The sequence below is a fragment of the Oncorhynchus tshawytscha genome, linkage group LG17 (assembly GCF_018296145.1).
Source record: "Oncorhynchus tshawytscha isolate Ot180627B linkage group LG17, Otsh_v2.0, whole genome shotgun sequence".
Taxonomy (NCBI): Eukaryota; Metazoa; Chordata; class Actinopteri; order Salmoniformes; family Salmonidae; genus Oncorhynchus; species Oncorhynchus tshawytscha.
In genome coordinates, this window is record NC_056445.1 from 19,316,826 (window position 1) to 19,332,399 (window position 15,574).

Here is a 15,574-nt window from a genome sequence, read left to right on the forward strand (position 1 = left end):
ATTTAAGAATAAATGACCTAGCTTCTGTAATGTCCCTCAGTCAGTTATAAATGTGGGTGCTAACCAGGAAGATGATTAACTTTTTTTTGTATTGTTCTGGGAAATACCATAAGCTTATTTACACAGTGATGATACTCTGCATAGACAGCACATGTTTCAGTGCTCTGGAAGTGTTTATAGCCCTGTGAGTTTATCACTTCATGACTGAGAGCTGTCCTTCATGACAACAGAACCCACAACAACCATGACTATTATCACCATCTTCATCTGGACACTTTCCCTCTGCTTTCAAGGTTACAATGTTAAGATTTGTTTTATATTGTAGAAAGAAATCATTCAATATGCACAAAATCAATATGCACAAAATAATAATATAGATGGCTTTAATATGTATATTCCAAACTATTTATTACAATATGTATTTAATAATTAAATGTGTTTTTAATATATTTTCAAGTGGACAGTACACTTTAACTCAGACTAGTGCAGTGAAAGCTGTTCTCCCAGGACAGACAGTCTCTCTGAACTGTAAAACCAGCAGTAATGCGCATGGAAATAACCATCTAGCCTGGTATCACCAGGAACCTGGAGGAGCTCCTCAACTCCTTATTTACTATGCTACAACACTTCAGTCTGGGACTCCATCTAGATTCAGTGTCAGTGGAACTAGGAGTGACTCTGACCATCAGTGGAGTGAAGGCTGAAGATGCAGGAGATTGCTACTGTCAGAGTTACCACAGTGGTCCAGTATTCACACAGTGATTAAAAGCAGTACATAAACCTCCCTCAGTCAGACTGCACAGTGACTATACTGCTACCGCTGGGACGTACTGTAGAGGAGATCAACTCTGGCATTTGACAATGTGATTAGAAAGCGATAATGTTCTCTGTTATCATTAGCATTATCATCATCATCATTATCATCATCATCATTATCATCAGTGATCCTGATTAAATTACAGATCAAATCAAATCAAATCAAATTTTATTTGTCACATACACATGGTTAGCAGATGTTAATGCGAGTGTAGCGAAATGCTTGTGCTTCTAGTTCCGACAATGCAGTAATAATGAGCAAGTAATCTAACTAACAATTCCAAAAAAAACTACTGTCATACACAGTGTAAGGGGATAAAGAATATGTACATAAGGATATATGAATGAGTGATGGTACAGAGCAGCATAGGCAAGATACAGTAGATGATATCGAGTACAGTATATACATATGAGATAAGTATGTAAACCAAGTGGCATAGTTAAAGTGGCTAGTGATACATGTATTACATAAGGATGCAGTCGATGATATAGAGTACAGTATCAACGTGTGCATATGAGATGAACAATGTAGGGTAAGTAACATTATATAAGGTAGCATTGTTTAAAGTGGCTAGTGATATATTTACATCATTTCCCATCAATTCCCATGATTAAAGTGGCTGGAGTAGAGTCAGTGTCATTGACAGTGTGTTGGCAGTAGCCACTCAATGTTAGTGGTGGCTGTTTAACAGTCTGATGGCCTTGAGATAGAAGCTGTTTTTCAGTCTCTCGGTCCCAGCTTTGATGCACCTGTACTGACCTCGCCTTCTGGATGGCAGCGGGGTGAACAGGCAGTGGCTCGGGTGGTTGATGTCCTTGATGATCTTTATGGCCTTCCTGTAGCATCGGGTGGTGTAGGTGTCCTGGAGGGCAGGTAGTTTGCCCCCGGTGATGCGTTGTGCAGACCTCACTACCCTCTGGAGAGCCTTACGGTTGAGGGCGGTGCAGTTGCCATACCAGGCGGTGATACAGCCCGCCAGGATGCTCTCGATTGTGCATCTGTAGAAGTTTGTGAGTGCTTTTGGTGACAAGCCGAATTTCTTCAGCCTCCTGAGGTTGAAGAGGCGCTGCTGGGCCTTCCTCACGATGCTGTCTGTGTGAGTGGACCAATTCAGTTTGTCTGTGATGTGTATGCCGAGGAACTTAAAACTTGCTACCCTCTCCACTACTGTTCCATCGATGTGGATGGGGGGGTGTTCCCTCTGCTGTTTCCTGAAGTCCACAATCATCTCCTTAGTTTTGTTGACGTTGAGTGTGAGGTTATTTTCCTGACACCACACTCCGAGGGCCCTCACCTCCTCCCTGTAGGCCGTCTCGTCGTTGTTGGTAATCAAGCCTACCACTGTTGTGTCGTCCGCAAACTTGATGATTGAGTTGGAGGCGTGCATGGCCACGCAGTCGTGGGTGAACAGGGAGTACAGGAGGGGGCTCAGAACGCACCCTTGTGGGGCCCCAGTGTTGAGGATCAGCGGGGAGGAGATGTTGTTGCCTACCCTCACCACCTGGGGGCGGCCCGTCAGGAAGTCCAGTACCCAGTTGCACAGGGCGGGGTCGGGACCCAGGGTCTCGAGCTTGATGACGAGCTTGGAGGGTACTATGGTGTTGAATGCCGAGCTGTAGTCGATGAACAGCATTCTCACATAGGTATTCCTCTTGTCCAGATGGGTTAGGGCAGTGTGCAGTGTGGTTGAGATTGCATCGTCTGTGGACCTATTTGGGCGGTAAGCAAATTGGAGTGGGTCAAGGGTGTCAGGTAGGGTGGAGGTGATATGGTCCTTGACTAGTCTCTCAAAGCACTTCATGATGACGGATGTGAGTGCTACGGGGCGGTAGTCGTTTAGCTCAGTTACCTTAGCTTTCTTGGGAACAGGAACAATGGTGGCCCTCTTGAAGCATGTGGGAACAGCAGACTGGTATAGGGATTGATTGAATATGTCCGTAAACACACCGGCCAGCTGGTCTGCGCATGCTCTGAGGGCGCGGCTGGGGATGCCGTCTGGGCCTGCAGCCTTGCGAGGGTTAACACGTTTAAATGTCTTACTCACTTCGGCTGCAGTGAAGGAGAGACCGCATGTTTCCGTTGCAGGCCGTGTCAGTGGCACTGTATTGTCCTCAAAGCGGGCAAAAAAGTTATTTAGTCTGCCTGGGAGCAAGACATCCTGGTCCGTGACTGGGCTGGGTTTCTTCCTGTAGTCCGTGATTGACTATAGACCCTGCCACATACCTCTTGTGTCTGAGCCGTTGAATTGAGATTCTACTTTGTCTCTGTACTGGCGCTTAGCTTGTTTGATAGCCTTGCGGAGGGAATAGCTGCACTGTTTGTATTCAGTCATGTTACCAGACACCTTGCCCTGATTAAAAGCAGTGGTTCGTGCCTTCAGTTTCACACGAATGCTGCCATCAATCCACGGTTTCTGGTTAGGGAATGTTTTAATCGTTGCTATGGGAACGACATCTTCAACGCACGTTCTAATGAACTCGCACACCGTATCAGCGTATTCGTCAATGTTGTTGTCTGACGCAATACGAAACATCTCCCAGTCCACGTGATGGAAGCAGTCTTGGAGTGTGGAGTCAGCTTGGTCGGACCAGCGTTGGACAGACCTCAGCGTGGGAGCTTCTTGTTTTAGTTTCTGTCTGTAGGCAGGGAACAACAAAATGGAGTCGTGGTCAGCTTTTCCGAAAGGGGGGCGGGGCAGGGCCTTATATGCGTCGCGGAAGTTAGAGTAACAATGATCCAGGGTCTTTCCACCCCTGGTTGCGCAATCGATATGCTGATAAAATTTAGGGAGTCTTGTTTTCAGATTAGCCTTGTTAAAATCCCCAGCTACAATGAATGCAGCCTCCGGATAAATCGTTTCCAGTTTACAGAGAGTTAAATAAAGTTCGTTCAGAGCCATCGATGTGTCTGCTTGGGGGGGGGATATATACGGCTGTGATTATAATCGAAGAGAATTCTCTTGGTAGATAATGCGGTCTACATTTGATTGTGAGGAATTCTAAATCAGGTGAACAGAAGGATTTGAGTTCCTGTATGTTTCTTTCATCACACCATGTGACGTTGGCCATAAGGCATACGCCCCCGCCCGTCTTCTTACCAGAAAGATGTTTGTTTCTGTCGGCGCGATGCGTGGAGAAACCCGCTGGCTGCACCGCTTCGGATTGCCATGTTGTCATGACACCTCAGTGTAAATATAAAAAGTAACCCCACCGAGTCGCAGAAGTCCAAAAAATGTGAAACATTTCAGCCTCCACTTCCCCCCATGTATGAAAGAAAAAGATGTGGAGCTCAGACATTAATCAAATCAAAATCAAATCAAATTTATTTATATAGCCCTTCGTACATCAGCTGATATCTCAAAGTGCTGTACAGAAACCCAGCCTAAAACCCCAAACAGCAAGCAATGCAGGTGTAGAAGCACGGTGGCTAGGAAAAACTCCCTAGAAAGGCCAAAACCTAGGAAGAAACCTAGAGAGGAACCAGGCTATGTGGGGTGGCCAGTCCTCTTCTGGCTGTGCCGGGTGGAGATTATAACAGAACATGGCCAAGATGTTCAAATGTACATAAATGACCAGCATGGTCGTATAATAATAAGGCAGAACAGTTGAAACTGGAGCAGCAGCACGGTCAGATGGACTGGGGACAGCAAGGAGTCATCATGTCAGGTAGTCCTGGGGCATGGTCCTAGGGCTCAGGTCCTCCGAGAGAGAGAAAAAAAGAGAGAATTAGAGAGAGCATATGTGGGGTGGCCAGTCCTCTTCTGGCTGTGCCGGGTGGAGATTATAACAGAACATGGCCAAGATGTTCAAATGTTCATAAATGATCAGCATGTTCGAATAATAAGAAGGCAGAACAGTTGAAACTGGAGCAGCAGCACGGCCAGGTGGACTGGGGACAGCAAGGAGCCATCATGTCAGGTAATCCTGGGGCATGGTCCTAGGGCTCAGGTCCTCCTCCGAGAGAAGGAGAGAATTAGAGAACGCACACTTAGATTCACACAGGACACCGAATAGGACAGGAGAAGTACTCCAGATATAACAAACTGACCCTAGCCCCCCGACACATAAACTACTGCAGCATAAATACTGGAGGCTGAGACAGGAGGGGTCAGGAGACACTGTGGAGGATATAACCCCACCCACTTTGCCAAAGCACAGCCCCCACACCACTAGAGGGATATCTTCAACCACCAACTTACCATTCTGAGACATTAGACTCATGTCAGTAACTGTCAATGCCTGTCGTTAGTAATACTGTCACACCCTGACCATAGAGAGCCCTTGTTTCTCTATGGTGTAGTAGGTCAGGCTGTGACTGGTGGTATTCTAGTTAATTATTTCTATGTGATGTTCTAGTTTATTTTTCTATGTTGGTGATTTGTATGATTCCCAATTAGAGGCAGCTGGTAATCGTTGTCTCTAATTGGGGATCATATTTAGGTAGCATTTTCTCCACCTGTGTTTGTGGGTGTCACGCCCTGACCTTAGTATTCTTTGTTTTCTTTATTATTTTGGTTAGGTCAGGGTGTGATGTATGTGTTTTTGCCCCTGTCTAGGGGTTTTGTTTGTCTATTGGTGTTTACTAGACTAGGTGTTATGTATGTCTATTGTTGCCTAGATTGGTTCTCAAATAGAGGCAGCTGTTTATCACCATATTTAGGCAGCCATATTCCTTGGGTATTTTGTGGGTTATTGTCTATGGTTAGTTGCCTGTGTCTGCACTTGTTTATAGCTATAGCATCACGTTTGTTTTGTGTAGTTTGTTAAGTGTTTCTTCATTAATAAATAGAAGAATGTATTCACATCACGCTGCACCTTGATCTCCTCCATTCAACGAACGTGACAGTGGGATATATTTTGTGTGCACCACGTAGTCACGTTTTGTTGTTAGTTTATTCATTTATTGTTTTTTTGTTTTTGCTAAGTTTCACTTTATAATAAATATGTGGAACTCAACATCTGCTGCGCCTTGGTCCGTCTCTCCTCACGTTCGTGACAAATACCCATCTTATCTCATCTATTAAATTGTGTTATTCAGTGTAAGAAAGTCCCCTTCCTTGAATCCACCTCAGAGGTTACAGTAAAACTAGTTCACCCACTCACATCTGGCCCAGTCCAGGCAGTGAAACTGAAACTAGACTGGGGACTGTGGCAGTGAAACTGAAACTAGACTGGTAGCTCTGGGAGTGAAACAGATGGAAATAGACAGGGCTGGGTGGTTCTGCTTGTCCCAGAATAGAGCAGCAGTGTCACCAGATGTTCATTCTGTTCCCGGGGCTTGGACGTAGAGGAGACCCCCACATTGTTGAAAACCATAGCAAAAACATTGAATTTAGTAAAATCATATTAGGAATAAAACATGAATATATATGTTATGGAAAGTAACTGTTTGGCAGTGTGAGTTCTGAGAGCAGATCTTAGAGGTTTATTATCAAATATTACTAATTATCATCACTGGTATTGGTGCTACAGTATAACAGGATCAATCAGTCGTAAACATTATTGCAGAGTATTTGTTGGATCAGATGTGCTTTAAATTATGTTTGAAAACATGAGAGTAGCTATATGCTAAAATGCTGAAACAATAGAACCTGATTGATATCAATTAGTATGAAATGTGCTGCCTATTTAAGAGGTAGTGATGACTGGAGTGATGATTAAATGAACAATTGGGGTTAGTTTTCAATCAAAACAAGCTTTATTTTAATTCAAAGGCAAGAAGACATGAACAACTGAGTCTCAAAATAGTTCATTTAGCACACAGCACTACTGATACTATTCACTATTATGCTGTAACATTCAGCTGTAAAACAGTAATGTTTCCAGAACTAGCACCATGTGGGGACTCTCTAGACCCCTACAATGGCTTCTCCTGTTTCTAGACACTACAGTGACTTTTACGGAAGGTGGCCGAATCACTGGTGTCATCATGGGCGACCCTGCAGGTGTACACCTCCCCTCTTCCCAGCGTGCCTTGCTCAGGGTCAGGGTGCTGCTGCGGCTGTAGCGGCCGCCCTTCTCTTCTTCTGTGGTGGTCAGGATCCCCTCCTTCACCTCCGCTCTGTCCACCTCCCAGCTCACCATCGCCCCCTGGGGGAGTAGCCACTCAGCAGGCAGGCCAGAGTAGCCGAGCCCCCAGAGAGCTGCTCAGAGGATGGGGGGAGCAGAGACACTGTGGGCCTGACAGAGGGGCCAGCTGGAGGAGGGGAGAGATGAGAGAGGAGGGTCAGCTAGTACTACTCCTTGATGGAATATATTAGGAGAGGAGACGAGAGCATATGAGAGAGAGAGAGAGAGAGAGAGAGAGAGAGAGAGAGAGAGAGAGAGAGAGAGAGAGAGAGGAGGCGAGGAGAGGCAATACACACAGGATAAACAATTAGATACAGTACAGAGAACAACTGACAACAACAAAACCAGGAATCTATAAAGATAAAGGCAAAAATATAAATATTTTTGGACAAAACAATCCATCAGAAAAATGCATGTTGCATTCATGCTCTACAGTTTAGTCCACCAAGAGCAACAAAACACTAGGAGGTGGTTTCGAGGACACTAGGAGGGGGTTTCCAAGACTTAAAAGCACTTTCAATGAAGATTATCCATTGAGCTTGCTTTTTAGTCCAGGACTAGGTTTAATGTGTCTGGCAAATGGCCCCTATTTATACAGAGACATGCTGTAAAGAGATATCACATATTCAGATTTACTAATCAGAATGACTATTCACAGTGTAAATCTCCAAATCAATTTAGTCAAATCTGCTCTGAGACACAAGCCACAATGACCTCAAAATACTATTCAAAACTATAGATGACGTTAAACTTTAAGCCATGTCAGTGTTAACACCGACTGTGATGACAATACAAAGTGTTGCTTTTAAATTAGAAATAGTAGTTGCTACATCTTGACAGAACAGTGAGGAGATATGTAATCCTGTATATCAAAATGTGCTCTTTTTAAATCGCATGTCAGAATACTTTATTGCCAAATAAACTTGGTGATATGTGAACAATTCTCTCACTTCTCTGCCCTCTACCAATCTGCCAATCTGTCCACAGACATTTCTAAAAAGATATAGCCTAAAAATATTTCCTCTGGAGAACATAACATTTCCTAACTTTGTTCAATAGCAAGATTTCATTTTTTTGTATAATAGAAGACAAAAAGTGTACTTACTTTTCAGCACCAGTTTTGTGCCTCTTCCAAATGTCCACCACAGTGATTCATTCTGGTGAATTCACCGTAGTACAAAAACGTCCTTCACACAAGAGTGAGCACCTACACACAGAACACTCTCAGTTCCACCCTAATAGTTCTGAAATACTAGAATAATATAATAAAGACTTATAGTACTGAAGCACTAGAATAATACAATAGGGATTGATAGTACTGAAGTATCAATATAATACAATAGGGACTGATTGTACTGAAGTACTAGTATAATACAATAGGTACTGATTCCACTGAAGTACCAATATAAAACAATAGGGACTGATTGTACTGAAGCACTAGAATAATACAATAGGGATTGATAGTACTGAAGTATCAATATAATACAATAGGGACTGATTGTACTGAAGTACTAGTATAATACAATAGGTACTGATTCCACTGAAGTACCAATATAAAACAATAGGGACTGATTGTACTGAAGTACTAGTATAATACAATAGGGACTTATAGTACTGAAGTACCAATATAATACAATAGGGACTAATTGTACTGAAGTACTAGTATAATACAATAGGGACTGATTGTACTGAAGTACTAGTATAATACAATAGGGACTAATTGTACTGAAGTACTAGTATAATACAATAGGGACTGATTGTACTGAAGTACTAGTATAATACAATAGGGATTGATAGTACTGAAGTACCAATATAATACAATAGGGACTGATTGTACTGAAGTACTAGTATAATACAATAGGGACTGATTGTACTGAAGTACTCGTATAATACAATAGGGATTGATAGTCCTGGGTTAGGAGTAAAATCTACTGAAGAACCAAGATAATTACATTTTCACCTTGGATCACTGATTTACAGTATAAGGTATTTACAACATTATAAAATAGTCTGTGTCTGTATAATCTGTAAATAGTTACATGTTTAACAGTTCTGAATGTGGGGCCTTAACAGGAATATTATTTACATAAAACACTTTGCATTGGCAGCACATGCTTCAGTGCTCTGGGAGTGTTTATAGCCCTGTGAGTTTAACACTTAACGACTGAGAGCTGTCCTTCATGACAACAGAACCCACAACAACCATGACATTTTTTACCATCCTCATTTGCACACTTGCATTCAACATCAAGGGTAAGAAAAAATAAAGTTCTACAGTATGTTTGTATACTGAAAAGTAAACAGTGAGTTAACTGGACAGTTGTTGATATTGTTTTATTTATTCCTGGTGATGTATAATTACTAGTTTTCTCTTTGTTTCAGAATCTAGAGGTCAGTACACTGTGACTCAGACTCCTGCAGTGAAAGCTGTTCTCCCAGGACAGACAGTCTCTCTGAACTGTAAAACCAGCAGTAATGTGCATGGCGCAGGAGGCACTTATCCCTGCCTAGCCTGGTATCAACAGAAAGCTGGAGGAGCTCCTAAACTCCTTATTTACTATGCTAAAACACTTCAGTCTGGGACTCCATCTAGATTCAGTGGCAGTGGAACTCATAGTGACTTCACTCTGACCATCAGTGGAGTCCAGGCTGAAGATGCAGGGGATTACTACTGTCAGAGTTTACACTACCCCAATAGTAAACATGTGTTCACACAGTTATACAGAGCCGTACAAAAACCTCCCTCAGTCAGACTGCACGGTGACTGTACTGATACAGCTGGGACCTACTGCAGGTGCTGAGGAGGAAGAGACAGAGACATGGAACACTGACTGAACTAAAATACACTGAGATAAATATATCAGTGATGCTGACATTATGTCAACTCTTCCACCCTCATGCTAAAGCATTTCGGAACTGATAACACTCACAGGTCCAGACATAAATATTACTTCCCCGCTGCTATGACCAACAAACTTTTTCGTAACGTCACACAATAAATTGCATGGACTCCATCCATATGCAATAGTAATGTCTCACATCATTTCAGAATAAATAACCCAGCCTCTGTAAGTTATGTCAGTCAGATAGTGAATTTCAAGCTACGATTCGACCACATGTATTGAGATAAACATGATTGTAACTCCCTAAAATGTCCCGTGGTTCTGTCAAGTTAAAATGTCTCTCCTGCCAACCTTTCAGCATCTTCCCAGCCTTTCATTGAGCCCAGCTGAGGCTTGTTTACCAATGAAGACCATGACATTGATGAACCTCAACCTTATTTAATTGCTGCTAATCACACAGATCTCTTCAACTACAGTTTCCCAGGGGGATCAAGAAAGTCTGTTTGCAAATAGAGGACACTTTGCATAGACAGCACATATTTCAGTGGTCTGGGAGTGTTTATATTCCTGTGAGTTTAACACTTCATGACTGAGAGTTGTCCTTCATGACAACTGAACCCACAACAACCATGACTTTTATCACTATCTTCATCTGGATATTTGCCATCTTACTCCAAGGTAATATATTTGACAGAAAATGACCCGGATAATAGCAATACATTTATGACCTCATTACAGTTTTAGTGAATATGCTAAATTGACAAATTAATTAACAATTCATTGCTAATGATACATTTCATCTCTGTTTCAGAGTCCAGAGGCCAGATCACTGTGACTCAGACTCCAGTAGTGAAAACTGTTTCAGTGGGACACTCAGTCAGTCTCAGCTGTAAGACCAGCAGTGCTGTATACAGTGAGGGCAATGGACACTATTTGCACTGTTATCAACAGAAACCTGGATGAGCTCCTCAACTCCTGATGCACACTTCCAACCAACGTCAGTCTGGGACTCCATCTAGATTCAGTGGCAGTGGATCTGGGAGTAACTTCACTCTGACCATCAGTGGAGTCCAGGTTGAAGATGCAGGAGATTACTACTGTCAGAGTGCACACTACTTAAGTGCCTGGGTGTTCACACAGTGATACAGAGCCGTACAAAAACCTCCCTCAGTCAGACTGCACAGTGACTCTACTGCTACAACAGGGTGCTGAGGGGGAAGACAGTGACATGGAACACTGATAGAGGAGAGCAGGGGAGGTCAACTTTGGAAATGGTTGGAAAGTATCATACAAATCACACGTTCTCCAACGTCGTCATCATCGTCTTCATCATCATTATTATCATCATCATCATGGCTGTAACTTGTTATATTGTTCATGAACTGAAAGTGTATATAAAAGTTATTAGATGTTTTGGAACACATTACCAGTCCATATGTAGAATACAATCTACCAATGTTAAATCAGCATCAGCCCACCAAACCAAATCCCTACATGCACTTCACAACCAATTATTGATGTGACCATCTAGCATGTATTAATTAGCTGTTAGATCTGTGAATGAGACATGATGCTGGGCTCAAACAGGAGACACATTTATGTTGAGACATACACAACACACTGTTATCATAAAGTTTAATATCCATTTGATCTGTTATTAATTCCCCCATAGATGTTAAACCTGTCCACTCTCTCACATCTGGCCCAACCCAGGGTATTTCACTCAGTGAAACTGGTCAACTGCTAGACTGGTAGCTGTGTGAGTGAAACTGAGATTTACATAGACAGGGCTGGGTGGTTCTGCTTGTCCCAGAATAGAGCATCACTGTCACCATATTAGGAATGAAACATTATAAATATAAACTCAGCAAAAAAGGAAACCTTCTCTTACTGTCAACAGCATTTATTTTCAGCAAACTTAACATGTGTAAATATTTGTGTGAACATGATAAGATTCAACAACTGAGACATAAACTGAACAAGTTCCACAGAGATGTGACTAACAGAAATGGAATAATGTGTCCCTGAACAAAGGGGGGGTCAAAAGTAACAGTCAGTTTCTGGTGTGGCCACCAGCTGCATTAAGTACTGCAGTGCATCTCCTCCTCATGGACTGCACCAGATTTGCCAGTTCTTGCTGTGAGATGTTAACCCACTCTTCCACCAAGGCACCTGCAAGATCCCGGACATTTCTGGTGGGAATTTCCCTAGCCCCCACCCTCCGATCCAACAGGTCCCTGTCGTGCTCAATGGGATTGAGATCCGGGCTCTTTACTGGCCATGGCAGAACACTGACATTCCTGTCTTGCAGGAAATCACACACAACACGAGCAGTGTGGCTGGTGGCATTGTCATAATGGAGAGCCATGTCAGGATGAGCCTGCAGGAAGGGTACCACATGATGTCTTACATGTAATGCACAGCGTTGAGATTGCCTGCAATGACAACAAGCTCAGTCCGATGATGCTGTGACACACCACCCAAGACCATGATGGACCCTCCACCTCCAAATCGATACCGCTCCAGAGTACAGGCCTCGGTGTAACGCTCGTTCCTTCAACGTTAAACGCAAATCCGACCATCACCAGAAAAAGGGACTTTTCTTTTTTTGCTGAGTTTATCTGTTATGAAAAGTAATTGTTTAGCAGTGTGAGTTCTGAGAGCAGATCTTAGAGGTTTATTATCAAATATCACTAATTATCATCACTGGTATTGGAGCTACAGTATAACAGGATCATTCAGTTGTAGAAATGACTACATAGGATCAGATGTCCTTTTTATTCTGTTTAAAAACATGAGAGTATGCTACAATGCTGAAATGAAAAAAGAAGCTGATTGATCTAAATTAGTATGAAATGTTCTGCATATTCATGAGATAGTGATCACTGGAATCATGATTATATTAATTATTTGAGATATTTTCTAATAAAAAAAGCTTTATTTGAACTAGATGACATGAACAACTTAATCTCAAAACAGTTCATTTATCACACAGCGCTACTGATATCATTCACTATTATACTATAACATTCAACTCTAAAACACTGTTTCCAGAACTAGCACCATGTGGGGACTCTCTTGCCCCCTACAATTTCCTCTCCAGTCTCTAGACACTACAGTGACTTCTCCGGAAGGCGGCGGAATAACTGGTGTCGTCATGGGCGACCCTGCAGATGTACATCTCTCCCTCTTCCCAGCGTGCCTTGCTCAGGGTCAGGGTGCTGCTAACGACCACCCTTCTCTTCTTCCCTTCCCTCCTCCCCCATTTCCTCCCTGTCCACCTCCCAGCTCACCATCGCCCCCTGTGGGGAGTAGCTACTCAGCTGGCAGGCCAGTGTGGCCTAGGCTTAATATGTCTGGCAAACAGCCCCTAAGTCTACAAAGACATGCGGTAATAATAACGTGCAATTTTTTTCAATTGCACGTTATTATTGCCAAATAATCTTGGTGGTATGTGAACAATTCTCTCACTTCAGTGACTCTGCCATTTACCATTCTACCAAGGTGTCCATAGAGATCTCTAAAATGATATAGCCTGAAAGTATTTCCTCTGGAGTAGATGATAACATCTCATAACGTTGTTACAGATGATTACTACTGTCAGAGTGAACACTACCCCAACAGTGTCTGGGGTTTCACACAGTGATATAAAACGTACCTCTGCTTTCACAGTGACTTCACTTGTTGAGTATGACTGCAGGTTTATTTTTGTATTTAACCTTTATTTAACTAGGCAAGTCTGCTTAGAACAAATTCTTATTTACAATGACAGCCTACCCTGGACAAACTATAACCCAGATGACACTGGGCCAAATGTGCACCGCCCTGTGGGACTCCCAATCACAGCCTGGAATCGAACCAAGGTCTATAGTGACGCCTCTAGCACTGAGTAGCAGTGCCGTAGAAATCTGCGCCACTCGGAAACCCCTAAACTCCTGAGTTTGAAGAGACAGTGGCCAAACTGGCCATGTCCGAATACTAGCGTACTAAATAGTAATAGTTTTATTGAATGTTCAATTTGGAAAATAGTAGGCCTACTACGCATGCATCATCTAATGCGCTACTGCATTGACTCCCGTTATTCATTCATTTTGGTACAGCGCGTCAATTTATCTGATTATCAGCTGTTGTCAAACATGTGAGTCGGAAAAGAGGAGTGAATTCTACTAGATCAAACGCCGAAAATAGTATGCAGTTTAAGTATGTAGTACGCTAGTATGGATATATTTGTACACGGCCACTGACCTGGAACACTAACTGAACTAAAGTACACTGAGCTAAATACACTGAGTGTACAAAACATTAGGAACACCTTTGTAATATGGAGTTTCACCGCCTTTTGCCTTCAGAACATCCTCAATTTGTCGGGGCATAGACTGTACAAGGTGTCGAAAGCGTTCCACAGGGGCTCTGGCCCATGTTGACTACAATGCTTCCCACAGTTGTGTCATGAAGGCTGGATGTCCTTTGGGTGGTGGCCCATTCTTGATACACACAGGAAACTGTTGAGCGTGAAAAACCCAGCAGCGTTGCAGTTCTTGACACAAACCAGTGCCCCCTGGCACCTACTATTATACCCGAGCATCTTTGTGACACCCAGCATCATAACCATGTCATAACAGCTGACATAACTTGTCATAACCTGTCATAATTGGTAATAACACTATCATGACCCATATATTTACACCTGTTGTGACATATATTGCATTATTTCGTCGCTGGTTTTGACACCTACATAAGAGTTTGTTTTGTTTGGTAAATCCTTTGTTATTGTTGTAATGAATGCTTTACAGTCATGTTTTGTTTGGTAAATCCTTTGTTATTGTTGTAATGAATGCTTTACAGTCATGTTTTGTTTGGTAAATCCTTTGTTATTGTTGTAATGAATGCTTTACAGTCATGTTTTGTTTGGTAAATCCTTTGTTATTGTTGTAATGAATGCTTTACAGTCATGTTTTGTTTGGTAAATCCTTTGTTATTGTTGTAATGAATGCTTTACAGTCATGTTTTGTTTTCTTTGTATTTGAAATAACTTGTCGGAGATAACGTTACATTTTGTGACTATCATGAAGCATTATGACTATCCTGTGTCACTTTACATGAACTAAGAAAATGCACTTTATGACACTGTCGAGAAGCATTACGACCGTCATAATCGAATAAGCCAGATAGGCTTATGACGAACATGCCCTTATGTCAGTCATCAGTAAAAAGATGGTGTCTTGTCCTGCTCCTGAAATCTGCTCCTGCATTTATTCCGGTCATCAGCAACAGAGCATTTGGTACAGTAGGTGCATGTCTGACATCAACATGTGTGACATCAATTTCAGACAATGTTATACAACATAAACCTACTGTTGACAAGTAGGCTATGGTGTAATGGAATGCTTTGCCTTGTGTGGTAGGTTGTGTGGGTTTTGGCACTCTTGTGTAGGTGTCAAAACCAGCCATAAAATAAAGCAATATAAATGTCACAAGCGGTTAAAATATATGTGTCATGACAGTGTTATGATCATGGTCATGACATGGTTATGACCGTGTCATAGTGTTAAGACACTAGGTGTCAAGTAAAGTCTTACAACACAATCCGTGTCTCAAAATCCTTGTTTAACCTGTCTCCTCCCCTTCATCTACATCGATGGAAGTGGATAAGGGAAAAATGGCAACATAAGGGAAAAAAAGCTTTCACCTGGTCAGTCTATGTAACGGAAAGAGCATGTGTTCCTAATGTTTTGTACACTCAGTGTATATCAGTAATGATGACAATATGTCAACTCATACACCGTCATGTTAAATCATTCCTGAAGTAATAACAGCCTAGTCTTCCTACGCTGAATTAGTTGATA

The 15,574-nt window shown here is 42.3% G+C and overlaps 1 long non-coding RNA gene and 1 gene segment (V, D, J or C); one reads left to right on the forward strand and one right to left on the reverse strand.

Annotated features, from left to right (window-relative positions):
• Nucleotides 1-6,491: 6,491 nt before the first annotated feature.
• Nucleotides 6,492-8,217, reverse strand: LOC121839783. The gene is made up of 2 exons (XR_006079230.1): nt 7,991-8,217; nt 6,492-7,012 (listed from the first exon to the last, which is right to left on the reverse strand). It is a non-coding gene; the product is annotated as an uncharacterized LOC121839783 (long non-coding RNA).
• Nucleotides 8,218-9,027: 810 nt separating this feature from the next.
• The window catches only part of LOC112217027, a 39,384-nt gene continuing 32,837 nt past the window's right edge, over nt 9,028-15,574 (forward strand). The window contains 2 exon segments of the V gene segment in view: nt 9,028-9,138; nt 9,268-9,592. Coding sequence covers nt 9,066-9,138; nt 9,268-9,592 — 398 coding nt within the window.